This window comes from Harpia harpyja, chromosome 5, assembly GCF_026419915.1.
Source record: "Harpia harpyja isolate bHarHar1 chromosome 5, bHarHar1 primary haplotype, whole genome shotgun sequence".
In the NCBI taxonomy this organism is placed as follows: Eukaryota; Metazoa; Chordata; class Aves; order Accipitriformes; family Accipitridae; genus Harpia; species Harpia harpyja.
The window spans coordinates 64,242,743-64,263,012 of record NC_068944.1 but is presented as its reverse complement, the minus strand read 5'-3'; the positions used below and the strand labels follow the sequence as shown (position 1 = coordinate 64,263,012).

Sequence of the window (20,270 nt, the reverse complement as noted above, 5' to 3'; positions counted from 1 at the left end):
GCATGAAACTCTAGAAAACTGATCCTCTTCAGCATTTTTTAACCTCAAGTTTTCAATAAAGAGCTATTTAAAAATAATTAAGAAAGATTTGGAGGCCTTATTTTTTTGACAGGTAGGAGGGAATCATCGGCTTCAGAGACAGCAAGTGTTGACAGGTGAGAGATCTCACAATAAGTCTTTTATTTCTCCGCACTCTGAGACTTTCAGGTATGTCCTGTAATCTCAAAATTAGAGTGGGTGGCAGATGAGCTAAAATTTGCTGCTTTGTTCAGAAAATGCAGTATGGATTTTTCTTTGTTTGGGTCTTTAATCCAAACTGATGCTTTAATAACTGAAATTCCAGTCGTGGGCTTTTTTTTTTTAAAGTTAGAGAATAAATGAGTAAGAAAACTGGCTTTGCAATGGGAAATTACCCCAAAGATGTTCACAGCTGGACTGTCACAGCATGTGAGGTTGGTTAATGGGACCAGATGGGGCTATTTAGGACAAGTGTTTGACACTACTTCACTGCTAGGAGAAGGCTAAAGTCCAAACAAAGTCACTCTGTGAAAGACAGAATATAATATCCCCATTTTAAAAACTAAAATCATAGAGTCATAGAATGGTTTGGGTTGGAAAGAACCTTAAAGATCACCTAGTTCCAACCCTCCTGCCATGGGCAGGGACACCTTCCACTAGACCAGGTTGCTCAAAGCCCCATCCAACCTGGCCTTGAACACTTCCAGGGAGGGGGCATCCACAACCTCTCTGGGCAACCTGTTCCAGTGCCTCACCACCCTCATTGTAAAAAAATTCTTTCTTATGTCCAACCTAAATCTACCCTCTTTTAGTTTAGAAGCGTTACCCTTTTCCTGTCACTACAGGCCCTGGTATAAAGTGTCTTTCCATCTTTCTTACAAGCCCCCTTTAAGTACTGGAAGGCTGCAATAAGGTCTCCCCAGAGCCTTCTCTTCTCCAGGCTGAACAACCCCAACTCTCTCAGCCTTTCCTCATAGGAGAGGTGTTCCATCCCTCTGATCATTTTCATGGCCCTTCTCTGGACCTGCTCCAAGAGGTCCATGTCTTTCCTGTGCTGAGGACCCCAGAGCTGGACGCAGTACTCCAGGTGGGGTCTCACCAGAGCGGAGCAGAGGGGCAGAATCGCCTCCCTCGACCTGCTGGCCACGATTCTTTTGATGCAACCCAGGGTATTACTTCTCTGTTGAAACACTGAGCACACTGAAACAAAGCACACTGTCAAGAGTTAGATATTACTTTGAACTTACTCCTGCATTTTTCTATGCAGAGTACTGGGGAACAAGGCTGAGTAGATGAAGCCCAAGTTCAGGCTGCGTGGCGGTTTCCCCATCAGTGAAATGGAGATGCTGCTTTGTTCTCCTGCTAGCACGCTGAGGTTCTTTATATTAAAATATTCAAAAAGGAGTTTGTGATCTCCAGAAAATGGCAAGGTAGAGGTACCATAATGATGCAAAGTGTTGGTGTAATTTATTGTTGGAAGAATCCTGTTCGAAAGAGCCTGCCTGAACCACTGAATCATCTTAACAGGTCGGTCTTATCTTTACCTTGTAAGGGTCCAGCAGCTTGATGGGCAGTAAGTGCCAGACGGGCACAACATTTATGTCACTTCAGAGCGTGTCAGGGGAGGTCGGTCCACGTAAAATCTTACCCTGTGGCTGTGTGCGTGTCTGTTCCTGTGTGTGCATCCGCGCGTGCAAGCATCAGCATTTTCAATGCTTTCCCACTGACCTAGAGGGTATTGAATTCACAATATGTGGTGCTGCATTTACATTCCTTGGAAGATACAAGCGAGTGGTACATTTGCTTCCTCATGGGCTTTTCTTATTCAGGCATGTTGTGAGTTTTCTTGCTGCCAGCACAGCAAGGTGCTGCTGTGAAAACAGGTGCTCTAAGGGGACTTCAAAGCCCAGGAGCCGGCACTTGGTTTTAGAAGAAGCGTTACATGATGCTATTAGCAGGTTGCTGGTAACTGGGGTGTAACGCTGTCTAGAGAGGCACCTTGGCAAGGTTTGCCTCTGACACGCTACTTACGAACCCTCTCTGGCACACTTGCTAAATAAGCAATTATCTTTAAACATCAAATGATGTTGGTGAGACCGCATTTGCTACTATATAAGACTACTTGTTCTAGGTGGTGTAACCACCACACTGGGAGCCAGTTGGATAGTACTTGGCAGTCCAAATGTTGTGTGTGCTTTGCATGCACCATATAGATTCACAGGGCATCCGTGTAAATATTTAGGCAAAAATCATTAGAGCATTTTTATTTGTTAGAATATACACTGACTTTAATGGCTTGTGTATCCAAATGTTTCTGTGCATAATATTGAAGTGAACTGAATCCAACTATGATGTCACTGAAGAGTTTAAAGATGATTAAAATTTCAATGGTTACTGTCCATCTTAACTGTAACAAAGTTCCTTTAGCAGTATATTAAAGTGAAAACTCTACTTCCCTGTTCTTCTTTGTTAATCTAACCTTCTGAACTAAAAGAAGATGCTGGCATGGAAAGGAGAAAACAGTTGTACCTTGACATTAGTTGCTGAATGTTTGCAGAGTTCCATATCCATTGCCAGGCCTAGAAGAATCATGCAGGATTTTCATTAATTTAGCAGCATTTTCAGATTGGGCACATGCTCATACCCGTACTCAGCCATTACCTGTGTGCTGAAATCACTGTTCACGCACGCTGCTGCTGTACTTAGACCGTAGCATCCCTTGGAATCCTGCAGCCAGGGCAGCATGGTGGTGGCAGCTGCAGTAATGAACCAGGCTGAAAGAAATACTCCAATGGCTGCCTTTCAGCACTTGGCAAGAAAATCCTTTTTATGTTAGTTTCAAGGTCGTCAGATATCATTATAGCCAAGTATTAAAAATTTCAAAGAAAGGAGGCAGTGTGTTTGATTTATAGAATAATTATCTAGCTTTAGCTCTAACTTGGCTTTGGCAATGGTTTTGCAAGCACTCGAAAATTAAATCCATTTTTTATGGCACTACAAGGTATTATCTCACAGCAAATGATAATTAAACACCTGTGAAATCAATTAGCCCTTTAAGCAGGGGAAAAAAAAAAGTTTTCCAATTATGTTTTTGCACCTCCAAACTTTCTAATTCTAGAACCAGCACTTGCAGAGAGGGAGATGAACTGCCAGCCAGTAGCCTGTTAACCGGCATTAAGATCACCCCAAAGCATTGCGCAGCCGTAAATCCAAAAGCAAGCAGTTCATGGCGACGGCACCCTTCCAAGTAGGATGCGTTAGCCTTTCGAGCTCAGTCTTGGGCAGCTATCTATCTAACGCACAGCTGAGCTGTCAGCTTTTCTACAAAGACAGTTACTCACTTGGTGTTTTCAATGCCAAGTTTTATTTGACAGTTTATTTAAAAGCCAACATACCTTAATGGAAACCAAGCAACAAGATGCTCTGTGTGACACAGTGGGTTTCTTTTCAGGCTCTCCAGCCAGTAGTTCAGAGCCATCAGCATTAAGCATTCACACACAGAAAACTGGCCAATTGGTTAATAGCTGAAACTGAACATACTGGAAAACTGGGAAACGCTCTGCCATTTAGCCTTGCGTTGTAGGTGTTTAATATCTGTCTTTGTTGTAGCACTTGAACTGATGCAGGGACTTTTAGCAGATGCAGCATGCGTTCGTGAGCTTGCAGATTCAGGGAGGGAGCCCTGGACATAGCTGGTTAAGTGCCATCTCAATTTTTGGCTTGGGAAAGAAAAAAATAGCTCTAGTCCTATCTGACATCTACGGTGGTATGTGCTGATACTCCCTGCCAAAGATGAGCTCCAGCATCTTTCAGAAGATGAATTATGTGTGGCACTGTTAAAATATGTACTGCTGGGGTTACACTCATTGTATTATTTGGTTTGGGTTCTGCTCCTGTATTTCCATCTGAATTTTGATAGCTATAACATACGGCTGGTTTTCAGCTGTATCACCAGAGAGGAGGGAGGCAGGTGAGGACGCTGGGGTTAGCATTCCCAAGGTCTGGCTAGCTGCTGGAGAAGCCACCAGTTGTCTGTACCTCAGGTTTTCCATCTATGAAATGGGAATGGTGATGTATCCCGTATCAGTGTTCAGAGGATTAGATAAGAAAATATGTACACTGCTTTGTGATTCCTACATGACAGGTGACATATAGCTGCATAAAGTATGATAATCATTACATCTGGGTAGCTGGCCATATCTGCTGGTCTAAACAGGCAACGTCTTTTTAGACCTCTCTTCAATCAATGGTCATGATGATGTGGCTTTGGAAAAAAATAGTTTATATTAAAATTCATAGTGAAAATGTTTCCCAGGCTAGTTTATAATCTTTTAAGTGTAGTGACATGGGGAAATGCTTAAGCTGTAAGAAGGAATGTATGGCATGGCTGATTAGTCACTGCAGAGCCTCTGCAGCCTGCCTGGGCTCCTTGGGATAATGGTGAACCAGGAATCCCAAGCAGCCCTCTAATCCACATGCTGATTGACAAGGTCGGCACATCAGAAGAAAAAAAAAGGGGGGGATGGGGAAAGACAGAAGCAATGTGTTGGATCAAGAAGTTAAAATGGTAAAAGCATTTGGCTGAGCAGCGTTTTTGCTTCGGATAATTGCCCACACGGCGTTGCAGTGTTCACACCTGCATGATAGATGGGGCCGAACATGTTTTCTCAGCTATGGGTGGTAGCAGGGAGGGGATATTTCAATTAAAGTGTGAATAAATTAGCATTGATTACAAATAGAGCTATTTTTTTATGCTGCCTAAAAAGGTATTAGCTATGAACAAGGTGCACTTAATCATTACAGAAGGAAGCCTGAAAGTTAATAAAACACACTGTTGATCCTTACAGAGGGATGCCAGCTTTGGTTTAAATCTGTAGCTATTTTAGTTTTAAAGCCGCAACTGTCATTTTAAAGGCATATGCATTTTGGATTTTAACATGTTTGAATGATGCAGCTGAGGCCCAGGCCAAGCCGACCCTAAAATTGGCAGTAAAATGTTACCTCCGTGCAAGCGTGCAGAATGAAGCAATACAGGAATATAAGCAATAAGCGCGTGCCCCGTCTCCCCAGCAGTCTTCTAACATGGAAACCAGGAGCTTTCTGGAAATAAACACCGTCTGAGCAAAGCAGAGAACTCCTCTCAAAGCTTTCCTATGGTAAAATGCTCGGGAAGATTAACTGCCAGCAGGAAAGGAAAGGAAAGGAAAGGAAAGGAAAGGAAAGGAAAGGAAAGGAAAGGAAAGGAAAGGAAAGGAAAGGAAAGGAAAGGAAAGGAAAGGAAAGGAAAGGAAAGGAAAGGAAAGGAAAGGAAAGGAAAGGAAAGGAAAGGAAAGGAAAGGAAAGGAAAGGAAAGGAAAGGAAAGGAAAGGAAAGGAAAGGAAGAAAGGAAAGGAGAAAGGAAAGGAGAAAGGAAAGGAGAAAGGAAAGGAAAGGAGAAAGGAAAGGAGAAAGGAAAGGAAAGGAAAGGAAAAAGGAAAGGAAAGGAAAGGAAAGGAAAGGAAAGGAAAGGAAAGGAAAGGAAAGGAAAGGAAAGGAAAGGAAAGGAGAAAGGAAAGGAGAAAGGAAAGGAGAAAGGAAAGGAAAGGAGAAAGGAAAGGAAAAAGGAAAGGAAAGGAAAGGAAAAAAAGGAAAGGAAAGGAAAGGAAAGGAAAGGAAAGGAAAGGAAAGGAGAGGAAAGGAAAAAGGAGAGGAAAGGAAAGGAAAGGAAAGGAAAAAGGAAAGGAAAGGAAAGGAAAGGAAAGGAAAGGAAAAAGGAAAGGAAAGGAAAGGAAAAAGGAAAGGAAAGGAAAGGAAAGGAAAAAGGAAAGGAAAGGAAAGGAAAGGAAAAAGGAAAGGAAAGGAAAGGAAAGGAAAGGAAAGGAAAGGAAAGGAGAAAGGAAAGGAAAGGAAAGGAAAGGAAAGGAAAGGAAAGGAAAGGAAAGGAAAGGAAAGGAAAGGAAAGGAAAAAGGAAAGGAAAGGAAAGGAAAAGAAAGGAAAGGAAAGGAGAAAGGAAAGGAAAGGAAAGGAAAGGAGAAAGGAAAGGAAAGGAGAAAGGAAAGGAAAGGAGAAAGGAAAGGAAAGGAAAGGAAAGGAAAGGAAAGGAAAGGAAAGGAAAAAGGAAAGGAAAGGAAAGGAAAAAGGAAAGGAAAGGAAAGGAAAAAGGAAAGGAAAGGAAAGGAAAAAGGAAAGGAAAGGAAAGCGCCAGAAGGAGCATGACACCGAAGCAGCGCAAGTAAGGAAGAAGTGCCCGGCTGGCCACCCGTGCGGTGACGGTCTTCGCTCCGATTCCTCAGCTGCAAGTGGAGCCTGAAAAACCTCCATAGCCAGGTAAAACCAGGGCATCTGGATAGGCAGGTAATGCAGAACTGTCCCCACAAGCTGGCAGCTCCGGGTTTGCAGAAACCACAGCAATGCAAGCTGAAAGACCATAACAAATCTCCCTGCCATCTTCAGACGTTACCGGCTAATGGAAATAAGTAGTTCTGAAAACAGATATAACCCCCATTGCCAGGGGAGAAGAAGAAGAGGCGGCTCTGGAAGAACCTCTTCTGAACACTTTATTTTCTCTGTAACTTAAGGCCCCTCCTCCAGTTGCGAGCAGGGTTATAATACTTCATTGCCTCCCCGAGGTCTTGTTGAGATTAGTCAGTGAAGATGGTGGGGAAATCAAGCCCGTGGTTGATGCGATACTGGTATTTGCAATAGTTGCCAGGTCAGTACTTAATGTACAAGTGTCCTCCTGTAGCTGAGAGGGTGTTCCTGGATGTTTGCACCAGCTCCGATTTCGCTCCTGGACAAGTGAAGGAGAAATTTTAAGTCCAGCAAAGATTTAACTCAGATACCTACCTTTAATCATAGACATTATCTCACTGACTTCACTGAAAGCATTTCAAGTCAGAGTTAAGGGAAGTGCAGAGATGCTTTCAGGTGAGATGTGTATGCTTCCTATGTGGAAAAAAATGCCAATTGTTGATGAGAAATATTCCCTCCCTGCCAAAACACCAGCAAAGCTCAAACCTCCTGCTGCGTGGGTGGCTCCTACGGGGCTGAATGGGAAGGAATCTGAAACTGAGTTTCCCTGACACCTATTGTACCCCCCATGGCCTGTGGGCTGGAGCTTCATTCACCAGGTGATGTGTTTGTGGCCAAGGTCTCCTCCGAATGCTGCCTGGCAGTCTGAGAAAAACATGAAATGATCCCTGCTGCAGACTCGCCTCTGAACATGTAAACGATTTCCTCTGCAAGCAGTGCTTCAAATTACAAAGCTGTGCTTGCAGCTTGACAGAGATGTTTATATATTTGTGGCTGGCTGCATGTGTTGTGTGAAAGGTGTTTCTGAATTCGTATTTAAACCTACTGGGCTATCTTCTGTCTTTCAGCTAAGGCAGGGTGTCCCCATTGCTTTGCGTGCTACCCATGAACTAGTAGGAGTAAAATTAACACATTAGTGTTTAAGGTTTTCAAAGAGACGCTTCATCCTGGAGTGGTCGGTGAGGGGGATTAAACTGGAAATCAGTCCCTTAGCACTGTGCTCAAAGATCATGTTGAGTCACCTTAAAACATTTGGGTTGAAATTGCAGAGAAATTTGTTCATGAGAAGAATCTCTGGTGCAGTTCATTCGCTGCAGCAGCTCTTGGTGGATATTGCTTTACTGTGGGTCTGCTCCTCATGTATTTGCGTGTTCTCCCTGAAGTGAGTGGAAATTTTGTGCCCATACATCAAGGTTAGGATGAGGCTCTCTGTGTACGTGTGATGTAGATAAATTGCTTGATGACCATGAACCGTGCTATGTCAGAGCTCAGCAATAAATCACACGTTAGGCTTTAAAACGCACAAATGGGAGCAAGACGCTAACTGGTTTCCAGGTGGGAAATGGTCAACAAAATCCTTTTCTTTTTATTTCCTTTGTAAATCTATACTAATATCAGCAAATTAGATATGAAAGAAAAGGTGCCCAATGTAAGATGTCAGTGGCATATGGAGGACTCACTTGTGCTGGCCTTGTTCTCTGCTTTTCTTTCTGTTCTGGTTCTGTCATTGACGTTTCATGGATATTGTTGCATTCCAGGGTATTAACAGGATTTTACATTTTTAGCTAGCTAATGATGGGGGACTTCTGACTGGCGTATTCTAGCCCTACGGGGTATTCTATTTTTGGTATTTATTAACATTTTCTGTCATGCAATATACAGTGAAAGCAATGAGCCTCAGACCTCTCGGTGTGTAAAAAAGGAATGCTTTAAAATGGCAACTTTTTTTATTATTTTGGTATTCCAGTTTCCTAATGTTTTCCCCCGTGTGCTGTGTCACTGCTGGCTGGTGAGCTGGGACATGGCTGCCAATCAATATCCCACACAGAGAAAAAGAAATTGCTGCCACTCAGATGGAATGTGTGTATATGTATTTTAACCAAAGTTGAGATACGATTAAAAAAAAAAAAAAAGTACTTTGAAGTCTGTTTTGTAGTTTTAATTAATGCAACGAGGGTTTTTATTTTACTCTCAGTGCAGATAATCTTAATCCATTCACAGTGACCTTTTCTTGTGCAAATTAGCTATACACGCTTGTTTAAGCAAATGGGCCTTTGCAAGATGTCTCTTCCTAAAGACGGAGCTTATAATTGAAAATTGGCTTACTCCCATCTGTCTGGCCTGTGTGAGAATACAAACACAGATCTGGAGTTTTTTATATACAAAATATAATCATGTACATATGTATATACATACACATATACATGCATACAAAAAAATGGCTCTGCCTGCAGGCTATGGTTAAATTAGATTATTAGTGTTAGAAAATTTCAGTGCCACAAGTTACTGTCAAAATAACATCTGTCTGCAGAGTCCAGGACACTCTGGAGAATGGGGGGTGTTTAATCTGGATCCTTTTGTCTCAGACGAGGTTGATGCCATTCACAGTTCCATGGGTTTGCCAGAAGTACAATTAGCTAATAACAGGCTGGAAACTGTTAGGATTTGATGTGTGGTTTTGGTGAATGGTTTTGAGGTGATTGATGGAATCGGAAAAAAACCCAGGAGTGTCTATAAGCACTTAAAATTTTAATTCAGAGGAGCAGGGGTCATTGCAGCTATGTGTTAATTGCCAAAATTTGGCAGTTTATCCTTCTTACCACACTTGACAATAACCACCAAGTCATTGTAACCCCTCGTCCTTTTTTAGTGCTTGCTTGATAAGGGAAGGTTTCTTTGGCATAGTTTGAATATTTTTTGCTTCGTACAAACCTCTTGTGAAGAAATGAATGCATTTGTGCATGACTTTGACTAAATCTGAATAGAAATCAGGGTCATAGAAGTGCTGCAACAATGCTTTGGGTATCAAAATATTTAGTATAAGTTTGTCGTTAGAACTCATGCACACCTGTTTTTATAAAAATGGCTGATATTGCAAAGGCAAAACTATTTCCTTCCCTCTCAGTTGCATTACCACTCTCCCCAGCTCTCTCCCATGGTGGTTGCTCCTGAGGATGAACAAAAAGGAGCCGGGGAGATGGCTGACACATGCGTGCATGGAGGGAGCTAGTTAACCTGGTGGTGAGCAGTCTTGGTTGGGGATAATTTTATCCAGATGTGTCTCAACAGCTGTTTGCATTTTCACGCCCAGTTACTCTAGCACTCACCACTAATTGAATTTTCTCTTTTCTCCCCTGTTCTTGTTAGGTATGATTACCGTGAAATGCTGCACAATGCCACTTTCTGTCTGGTTCCCCGTGGCCGCAGGCTTGGCTCTTTCAGGTTTCTGGAAGCCTTGCAGGTAAGAGCTGCAGCTTAAAGCATCAGCTACATTGGCCGCAAGTCAGCGTGCAATAGCAAGGAGGTGGGGAGGAGGGAAATGTGTTTCATTTCCCTAGTGGACAGTAATCCACTTTGCAAAAGCCTCTATTCATACTTCTGGAGCAATTGGCAGCTTCTTCCCAGGAGGAGCTGAACACTGAGCTCATCTGAAGGTTGAATTGCGTTACCTCCAGGAAAAGGGTTTCCCTGGATGTGGTGAGGCTGAGAGGTTGGACCGGTTTAGAGCAGTATTTTATCAAGCTGTGAGACTTCCCATGGGAGACACTGGCCTCTACAAGTAAGCCCCGGGGCAGTAAAAATAGCTTGTTTTCACGTAGCTAGAACAGACCTGCTTATGCATTGCCTGTCTTGAGATGATGCTTGCTGAACATGCAGAAGGTGGCCTGGAGGTTGTAAAGCCCCAGATGGAACCTTCACATGCAGGTGGATATAGGCTGATCTCAGGAAGCTCACAGTGTGTCTCGGACGGCACCTGAATCCCCTTCACTTTTTAAAAACATTTTGGTTAATGTTCTCCCTTTTTTTGCTGTTGGCTAGCAGCAGAGGGCAATGCAAAGGGACTCCTGAGTCACTGTAGCAGCAGGACTTGGCAACATAGTGATCAAGCCTGACACTGACCTACTCCAGCTGCAGCCAGCATGACCTTTTTTTTTGGCAAGCATCAGCTCAGCCCTGAAGTCCTGGATCTTCAGTCAGCCATACAGAGCATTTTGGGAGATGCTGCAGTCCCCTCTAGGACTGGCATCTGTATTTCTATGGGGGCTGGAGTGGAGGGAAGGGGAGGCTGAGGCGCTTCTTGGTGTCAGTGAGATGGCAAATGAGAACACCTTACAGGGTCCTGCCTCGGGGTGTCCTTTTGCCGTTTGGAAAGTGTCCCAGCATTGGCAGTAAAGCTTTTAATGAATAGCATCACATCACTTTTCTTCATCAACCACAAAACGTCCCAGCCTCTATTAAAGAGTATTGTTTACTGCGGTGCAGAGCAGCATTCAGGTACCTAAGTGTAGGTGTATAATGTCATTTTAGAAGCCCAGCGGTACCCTTCTGGCTTTCTGCTGCTTCTCCAGAAGGCTTCCAGTAGAACCTGTGTCGTGTCTGCCAGCCTTTGATGGGTTTCTTGGATACCCTAGAGCATCCCAAATGTGCTGGACACTTAGGTTTAACCACTGAACCCCATACCTACTGTCACATGTGAGATCCAAGTTCTGGACTGTCACTTACCTCTTTGCTCCTACTCAGGAGAAGATTAATAGCCTGCAAAGTGCTATTCCCTCTCCAGCCTCTTCGGAGGAAGAAGTGGGACTGGCTTATTTGGGATGAAGAGTCACTTCAGATCCTCCTGAATAGCACTGCTCAGCTCTTCTCTCATCTGGGCCACAAGTCGTGCAGCTTCTGTTAGATACATCGTCTCAGGAGAAGAAAGCAGGGAGTGTACCTCACTGTACAGAACTTGGAGGCTCCTGGTCGATGATGATAAAATGCAGGCACTGAGGATTTTCCTAGCAGGCTAGCAGCAGTATTCACCGATTATGATGAATTCCCAATTTTTGTCTGGCTCCAGGGCATGTTGAAAGATGTAATCCACATTAGTGGAATGTTTTAAACATGAAAACACATTGCTAAGTGTTTTCTGGTTGGCTTTTTTCATGCACTAATGTGATTTCCTTACAGAAGATCACAGTTCTTTACACATTATAAGCATTGCTGTAATGCAGAGACTGGACCGGTCTAAGATCCTATGTGTAGTACATGTTGCCAAGGAAGGTACAGCGGTCTGAAAGGTTCCCTTTTATACCATCTTTTCGGAGGTATGGAGAGGTCTGAAGCCCAGACCAGACCAAATTCAGAGCACTTAAGCTTGGCTTGATCCAAAAGAAACTGAACCAGAGCACAGGCTCAATGCAGATCCTCTGGTAATAGGTTCTTTCATCACATCAGGAGGTTTTTGGTTTGGATCTTATGTTGTGATCCAGCTGACCAGAATGTAGTGGCGATCATTTGTTTACAGAAATAACTGCCCTATTTACTAAATATTCACAAACTTGCTGTCTGTGCAGAGGACCTTGCGCAACTCATAGAAGATTAAATAATTTAGACAGATCATGCTGGTATGAAATAGATACTAAATGTGTATGCTTTTTGTTTGTTTTAAGACAGAAAGCAATTCTTATTTTTGTAGACAGGTGGTGACAGATGAGTTTTGGTTGTGCAGTTCCCTCTGTTTGGAGAGTTGATATCAAACAGGATAGGGAATTCATTCCTCCTTTGTGGAAAAAGTGCTCTGGAATTAAATATGATCTATGTTTTCTGTGGGGTTGTCTTGCAACATATTATAAAAATTGAGGGAGTTAGCTCCCTGCTGAATAGTTCAGAAAGCAGCAAGGGAGGCCATCATTTTGTATTAAATTCTCTGATGTTACCTCTGTAGCATTTTAACAGTTCTGCCCTCATCTGGCAGCGTAAGCACCAGATTTCAAATGCCACTCTCCATGCAAACCCCACCTTTCAGTGAATATGTATAAGCACAAAATGGAGAACCATAAACATTTGGGCTGCCCTCCTGCGGCCTCTAGCTTCTGGTATTCTTTGCTGTGTTGCCTCTCCTTCTGAGCTTGTGCAGAAAACAATGGTCACGGTGTTGGTGCAAACCTTGAAGCTTGCCCTAATCATGGGGTACCCGCTAACGACTGCAATGCCTCTGTGTGCGTACAGGCTGCCTGCGTCCCGGTTATGCTCAGCAACGGATGGGAGTTGCCATTCTCGGAAGTGATTGATTGGAACCAAGCTGCCGTCATAGGCGATGAGAGATTGTTATTACAGGTAAGAAAAAGACTGCGGCCTTCAGCAGATCAGTTGATTATTGCTGCTGTCATCTAAATGGACGGGGAAGATGAATCCAAAAGGTCAGGGCTATAAAAGAATTTTTATCATGAAGGGATTGTCTGTGTCACACTTGCTATGAACACATTTAATATGACATCATTCATTTTTTGACCTGAAGGTCATTGCAGTCACCAGGCCAGATTCTTAAATGCAGGAGACTCTTATTTTTCCTAGGAGCATGAAATTTCTTCTGGTGTGGAGCACCTGCATGACTCTCTGAGGCAGAGCTGTCCTGTGATGAGAGAGAAAACATTTGAAGGCAGGTTCTGCTCTAGTCCTTCAGAAATAGTTTATCGTCAGGGGTCCCACCAGCACTGTGTGTCTGGCTGGCAGGTACTGAATGGACTCCTCAGGAAAGCAGGTATTTTCTCAGGCAGGAGTTACCACCTAACAGTTTTGTGGGAAGCAGAATCTGTCTCTTTTCTGGTGTCTGGACTACGTAACATTGCTTTCTGAAGCAGTGTTCATGTCACTAACTGTTAATCTCCTTGAGATCATAGAACAAAAGCAGGTTGAGAAGTTAGAAATTCCCTGCTACCTTCAGCATCTACTTTGGTTTTAGATTCACTAGATTTTTTTTTTTTCTGTTTCCCTAGTGGGTTGTGTGGTCTAAATACATTCTGTAAAGTATGTGGAGAACTTCATGTTAGGAAAAGTTCTTGAAAAATTGGTTTCCCCAAAGTAGCATTTGATAAAATGCCATTGCCCAGCATGAAGCTGAGATCCATGAGATCTGGAATAGCCACTAAGTAGCCACTAAGGGGGGGGGGTGGTGGGGGATGGCGGTTATGCTTGAATTTAACTCATTGCCAAAGTGGCAAGCTCTTGTCATCCATGGAGAGCAGCCTTCAAAGGTACAGGTGTCTTGGTACCCCAAAAATGAAGTACCTTTGAAAATCTCATTAGATGCCTCTTTACTTGTCTGAAGAAGTAAATATTCATGAAGAGCTGGCCTAGCAAGCCTTTCACAGTGCTGCGTATTCTCCTTAATGTGATACAAGCTGTAAATATAAAAGGGCCATTTGATTTTTGCTTCTGTGGACAGCACATTTTTCTGAGCAAAATTATTTCTCTCTTTAAATAATAATAATTTGCTGATCTTCCTGCTTTCCGGTAACATGCCATTCGTTCTCTTCACAGCTGCTTCCATATTGAACAGCTACTGCACCGTTATTAACAGAGTTTTTAAAGAGCTGGCAGAGGGCCTGAATGTCTGCTCTGGGAAATGTTTTTGTTATGTTACAGTTTTTCATTTCCTGTTTGAGAGCAGCTCGGATGTTTTTATTTGCATATTCTCCTCATCATAGCGCTGGGAGAGCTTAACCCAGCCTTTCTGCATTTATTTGTGCAGGGTGGTTTTTCCCTTCCCCCTACTTATTACTGAAATGACCTTTTATTAAGATGTCATCCCGTTCTAATAATTCCAGTGTAATCCTGCCAGATTAGTATTAATACCTCATTTTCCCCACCTGTCTTTCTGGACAAGTAGATTAATAACTAATAGGCAAATGCAGTTAAAATGGGAGCTCTGATTTTTCTTTCCAGCTGTTGTAACAGAGCAGGCACCAAGGCTTCTTTTTAACCTTGACACTGTGTTTGCAGGCACTCGCAAGCATGGTGTGGTCTGTAAAACCGTAACTTCTTGCAGTAACCTTCACAGTCAGAGCAGCCTTCCCTTTCAAAAGGCGTAGCTGATAATGAGTATTGATTTTATTTGTTGCTCACACACGTACGCACATACACGCAAGGTTGCACATAATGCAGTGCAATGTTTTAAGTTTATAGAAAAAATGCCGTATCACCACTGTGAAGTGACTTTGATCTTGTGTTTGGTGCTGGTAATGATCCCGGGTGTGATTAATACACATGTGTGTGCAGCCGGTATAGGTAATGTTCATTATCCCTCTATTTATTGGAACTTACTGGAAAAGTACTGAAAAGAAAGAATATTCACTCCAAAAGATTAAATTTGATGCAGTTATTTACTGCATCACGTCACGAATAGTGACATGATCAGTTAGAAAAACATGTACTAATACATGTTTTTAGCTTCTATCTTTCATACTATTTTTGCAGGGAATATTGTACATAAAGACCTACATTTTACCTAAAGGGCCTATAGCGAAGGAATGTAAAGTACCATCTTTGACAGTCTGACCATTTTCTTCTGTTCCAACTTGCTGTAGTGCTAACTCTCTCATGAGCTCAAATTCTGTATGATACTTAGCAGTGTCTCTGAGATGAAGATCTTGAGAGACGAAAGGCTTAGAGAGTAGAGATTGTCCCATCTGACAGTGCACCCTGTGGAGCCATGGTCCTTTTGGACACCGTGTGCAGACCCGGATGCAAACTATGCAGTAAAGAATTGAATGATTCTTGTGGAAATTTTTTATACATAAATTCTTAAAGTCTCAAATTTTCTTCAGGAAAATGTTTTGTGTGAAAACATTTGATTCAGGAGCACGTGAAAGCAAATAATGATCACTGCCACCTCTCAGAATATTTGAGGAATAAGCAAAGTGTGTTCTGGTCAGGAAAGAGCAAGATGTGGTGGGGTGCAGATAAACTTCAGAATAAGCTGGGATATGCAAAAACAACACACAGCCCAGGTATATGCTTTTACAACTAACGACTTAAGTGAAAGATTTATGAGAAATGAGTGTCTGAGAACGAGGTGGCCTAATCCGAAATCACAAAAAAGTAGGCACAAAAGCACAACTCTTCATTCCCAGAAAAAATGAACACAAATCAGCAACAATTCGGAGATGCCTTTGTGGTACTGTGAGTAGCTCTTGTAATTGAAGCAAATTGCAGTTAAATTCCCTTGATAATGTCAGTTTGCATTGTCAAAGTGGTGTACTGGAGGCCTTGGTCAATGTCCCAAGTTAAAGAATGACACATACGTACGTTAGTTTCTCTCCAGTGTGGAAGAGGGTCATGGGGATGGGGCAAGATGTAGAAGTGAAGCCCTCCCCTTCTGATCCACTGAGCAGTTACATTTTTTAATGGCAAAGCATTGCAGCAGGACAATTTGGGTTTTATTTGTAAGGCAACTTATACCAGAATTAATGTGTTGATTTAATGGAAAGGGGAAAAAAGAAGCAGTGGTTTCCCTTGTGAATAGCAGGTGTTGTGGGAGACGTTATTCTTTCCACCCACAGTAATTAGTAAAATGGAATTTGATCCACAGGCTCCCAAAAAGTGGAGTCTTACTTAAGATGTTGCTATGTTTTCCTTAGGGCACTTAGTGTTGCCATGCTGCAGTAAATGCAATTCCAGATCCCTTTAATATACTTTGAGAGTGGGGTTTATTGTTGGACTCTCAAGACCTGCAAGTACTAGTTTGTTAAAATACTAGTCCATGAAAAGTTTTGTGCATGAGGGTTGTATGGAGAAGCTGCTTACTGTGCCATGCCACAGCGCTGGGTAGAGGGAGCTTTTGTTACCATAAACCAACCAAAAACTAAAAGAAAGCAGGTTAAAAAAAATTCATATATTCAGTACCAAAGGTTATAAAGGGTTGTGTCTCATTCGTTTTACATCAAGGCTTTAACTGTTGACACACGCATCTCTGTTGGACAGGAGCACTGAAGCTGTGCAGCTTGCTAATAGAGGAGAGGGCTTGTCAGCAGCATATTAATTTAATGAGATTGCGTTGTTTTCTGAAGCTTCTGACTATATTACATCTTGTATTACAGATTCCTTCTACAATCAGGTCTATCCATCAGGATAAAATCCTAGCACTTAGACAGCAGACACAGTTCTTGTGGGAGGCTTATTTTTCTTCAGTTGAGAAGATTGTATTGACTACACTAGAGGTGAGTAAAAATTGTCTGGGACCTTGCCGAGCAGCGAAGTTTCCGTCCCTGTCCAGCTGCTCCTGTCCTCAGCTGGCGTTGGACCTTGGTTTTCATGACATGCAGTTGGTCACTGGGAAAAAAGCTCAGCATCTTGACAAGTTTTCTCCCCTAAGGAAATACTTTCTTCATTATCGGAATCCACATTAGAAAACTGACACGGTGAAAAATGGGAGCTACCCAACACATGGGAGAGTTGTCATGTGTGATCTTGCCTTCGCAAGGCTTTATGGCTTATGAATCACTATCCTTGTCATTGGTAGTCAATGTGTTTCTTTAAGAAACCTTTCTGGAATTCATTTTGGAAAAAATATTACTGTAGAGCTCCTCCTTGACCATACCTTAACATTTTGATGCCTTGGGGCTATTGGTCTAGCTCAGGGAAAAGGGGGGGGCTTGTAAATCACTGTGTGTTATCTCCACGCAGAGGATAAGGGGAAGGCCTGATCATCCTTATAAAATATTAATGAATAATCATAATTAGACTGCTATTAAACAGGGAGACAGATGATCTCAAATGTGGAGAGAATCCTTTCTGGATGCAGAGGCAGAAGAGAGATGAAAGGCTCTTTAGAAGTAGGGCCCAGGCTACAATTTCAAAAGCAGGTTTCTCTTCTAATTGTTTCGCAATTTTGCACATAAATTTTTGACACTCTTTTACCGCTGAAAGTGGCTCACTTTGTAGGTGCAAATGCATTCGTCTTATGCTAATGCTTCTGCAATTGCATCCATCTTTGTGCACAGTTGTAAAGCTCCACATTTCCCGCTGTGCTTGCTTTCCCCTGAAAACTGCAAATGAGTACTGCTGTCTGCAGTACAGGTTGCCCGTGGCTGATCTACCTCCAGCTGCTGCAAGACAGTCCCTTAGGTTTTTCTGTGCCATTGAAGAAAACCAGCCAGGGAACATTTTCAGAGCCCCTGGCATAGCTATCCTCGCAACGCTCTTCTCGCCCTTGGAAGAGCACGTCTTCATCTGTGCTGCCTGTTGGGAACTGCTCTGCATCCTCAAACCCCCATAAGCACTTATGAGGTAGTGATAATTATCACAGCCCACGCCAGGATCAGACTCACAAGGCTGGAAGACCATGTGCCAGTTTTTGCAGTCTAATTTACCCTTATAGAATCATAGAATGGTTTGGGTTGGAAGGGACCTTAAGGATCATCTAGTCCAACCCCCCTGCCATGGGCAGGGACACCTTCCACTAGAGCAGGTTGCTCAAAGCCCCATCCAACCTGGCCTTGAACACTTCCAGGGAGGGGGCATCCACAGCCTCTCTGGGCAACCTGTTCCAGTGCCTCACCACCCTCACAGTGAAGAACTTCTTCCTTACATCTAATCTAAATCTACCTCCTAGGGACAATGAGGGTGCCTCATGTATCATCTGCCCTTTCCCTGCATGCAGCGCGTTATCATCAGGGATTGCTAAAAGGAGAGTGTCGATCGGCTCTCCTCACTGCCCCTCTCCTGCCTGCAAGGGGGCTGGTCTTGAGGGGTCGTAACCTGCAGCCCCCATGGCCTTGGTGTCCATCGCATCAAGCTCCAACACTCACAGATATGTCTTTAGCACTGCCCTGGGACATGTTGGCCCCTGTGGCCACAGGTGCTCAGGGGACAGCAAAACCCTTAATAAAGCTGAAGCAGCTGGGCAACCAGCAAGCTGGAGTTTCCGCTCTGAGGGGAAAAACTAAAGTGAAAACAAAAATCTTCCTGGAAGGTTTAATTTAATGAAACCCAGTAATGTATGCCTGGTGTTGAAGTTATGTTCTGGGTTTTTTCATTTGTTTGCGAGGGTGGTTTTGGTTTGAGGGGTTTTTTGTTTATTTTTTAATTCAGGACTCTCAGAAATTTTTGAGACAGCTAAGAGGGATTCTTACGAACAGACACTTGTTTCACATTTCAACTTGCCTAAGTAAAAGTCCTGAGTTAACTTTCCTTAGGAAAGGAATAAAAAGGTTGAGGAGTGATTTTGGTGTCTGAAATCTGCAAGCAGTGTATCCTCTTCTTAAAATCTGATGCCTGGAAGTAAATTCCTAGCAGGATTATTTCTTTCTGGTGGATGTTATCCATCTTTAGTTGTAACACTGTTGTGTCAGAGTGCTGTGATGATGCTAGATAACATCAGAATAATCACTTGCCTGCTGACTGCAGTGCTGGTACATGTCCACATATGAGGATATCAGTATAGAAAGTCTTCACCAACTCAGGTGTCTTCAAGGACATCACAGCTCTCTACTGCCCTTTATCCTGGACACCTCTGAAAACGTTAAGTCACATTTTAAGGTCCTTGATCTTCTCACAGCATTTGGTGGCCTAAGCCAAACAGCTTATAGCCCAAAATAAGAGGTATGAATCATTTGGCCAGCAACGCCATATTGCAGGCCCAGAGGAACTGCCCAGTGCTGTGGACATGGTGTCGGTTAGGAAACGATGTTCATGAGTGTCTGCTGCAGGCTGGTGAGTGGGAGCGCTGGCAGCGCAGCAGTGGACTGCTGCAAACAACATCCAGGCGCATGCTCCAGTGTATCTGCACTTTTTGAGCTTGATCTTCTCTGAAAACAACCCCAAAACATCTCTAAATCCCTGTGTGGCATGCTCAGTCCTCCGCTTGGGAAAAGGAGGGGAGAAGGACAGCACAAAGTACAGACAAGAAATGTCTGATGCTTGGCCGGGGCATGTTGAGAAGCAGCAATGATTAAGGCAATATGTGAACTTTTTGAAGTGTGAGGATGAGGGAGACAAAAATATTGGACTATTAATGAATTCCAAAAAGAAAAGGGAGATCTTGCCAGAGATCCTAACCCCTTCCTTCTCTTATTAAACTTCCTGTCATGCCTCATCATTGGAGAGACCGTGTAGCTGCTGTCTGTCTCTGCAGTATGTGCAACGCTATACACTCTGCATTTTAATTGATTGGTCCTCCATGTTATCTTTTTTTATACTTTTCTGTTCTCCTTCTGCCAAGTTGTCTTTCCTCCTCTCTATCATGACAGACAGCTAAGTTTCATATGTAGACCAGGAGTGTGATAAATTAATCTTCTGTTTGTTAACCATGATAAATCACCGAGGCCAGCTCCCCAGCCTGGTGCGGAACCACGCTGGTGAGATTTGTGTGCCTGACGTGCACCGAAGGCTGCGTGTGCTGCGTGGCACCAGGGACCTGCTCTGTGTTAGAGCTGCGCTTGCTCCGGGTGCGCTGAGGCAGCATTGAATGCGAGCCATGTGTTTCCCCTGCAGCCTTGTTGGCTGCCAGCGCGGTGGAAAACTCCACCGTCTGTGAAAACCTCCTGACCATGTAAATTTGCAGACTTCTCCTTATCTGATTATGCCCCAGTTCTGAGAAAGCAGGAGGAAGGAGCTGTAATATTTAGGCTTTGTGGTAAACACTTGAAAATATGTACTTTCTAGGTTCTGTCTTTGTCTAGTGGCATAACTTGCAGATGGAGAAACAGCAGTCATCGTCTTTTTTTTCCTCTCCCCACTACCATGCAGGAGGTCTGACACTGATACACCTAACTTTCCAAACAGAAAGATTCAGATATGCTCTTGTCAGTGATGGAAATACAGTCCTAACTCGTTATTCTGAGACCAAAAACATAAGTTAAATTAACTTACTCACGTGAGCAAATTACTGCGTATTAGCTATGGTAATTGGCTGTAGGCAAAATTCAGGCAAACATGCAAACACCTAACATTTGCCCAGTTTAGTAGTACATATATC

At 43.2% G+C, this 20,270-nt stretch overlaps 1 protein-coding gene across 1 annotated transcript in view; it reads left to right on the top strand.

The window, feature by feature from the left end:
- Nucleotides 1-20,270, top strand: part of EXT1 (exostosin glycosyltransferase 1) — a 187,412-nt gene that overhangs the window by 146,367 nt on the left and 20,775 nt on the right. The window contains exons 2-4 of the mRNA XM_052787129.1: nucleotides 9,677-9,770; nucleotides 12,524-12,631; nucleotides 16,393-16,512. Of these exons, the coding sequence (XP_052643089.1) occupies nucleotides 9,677-9,770; nucleotides 12,524-12,631; nucleotides 16,393-16,512 (322 nt within the window). The remainder of the gene's footprint in view (nucleotides 1-9,676; nucleotides 9,771-12,523; nucleotides 12,632-16,392; nucleotides 16,513-20,270) is intronic.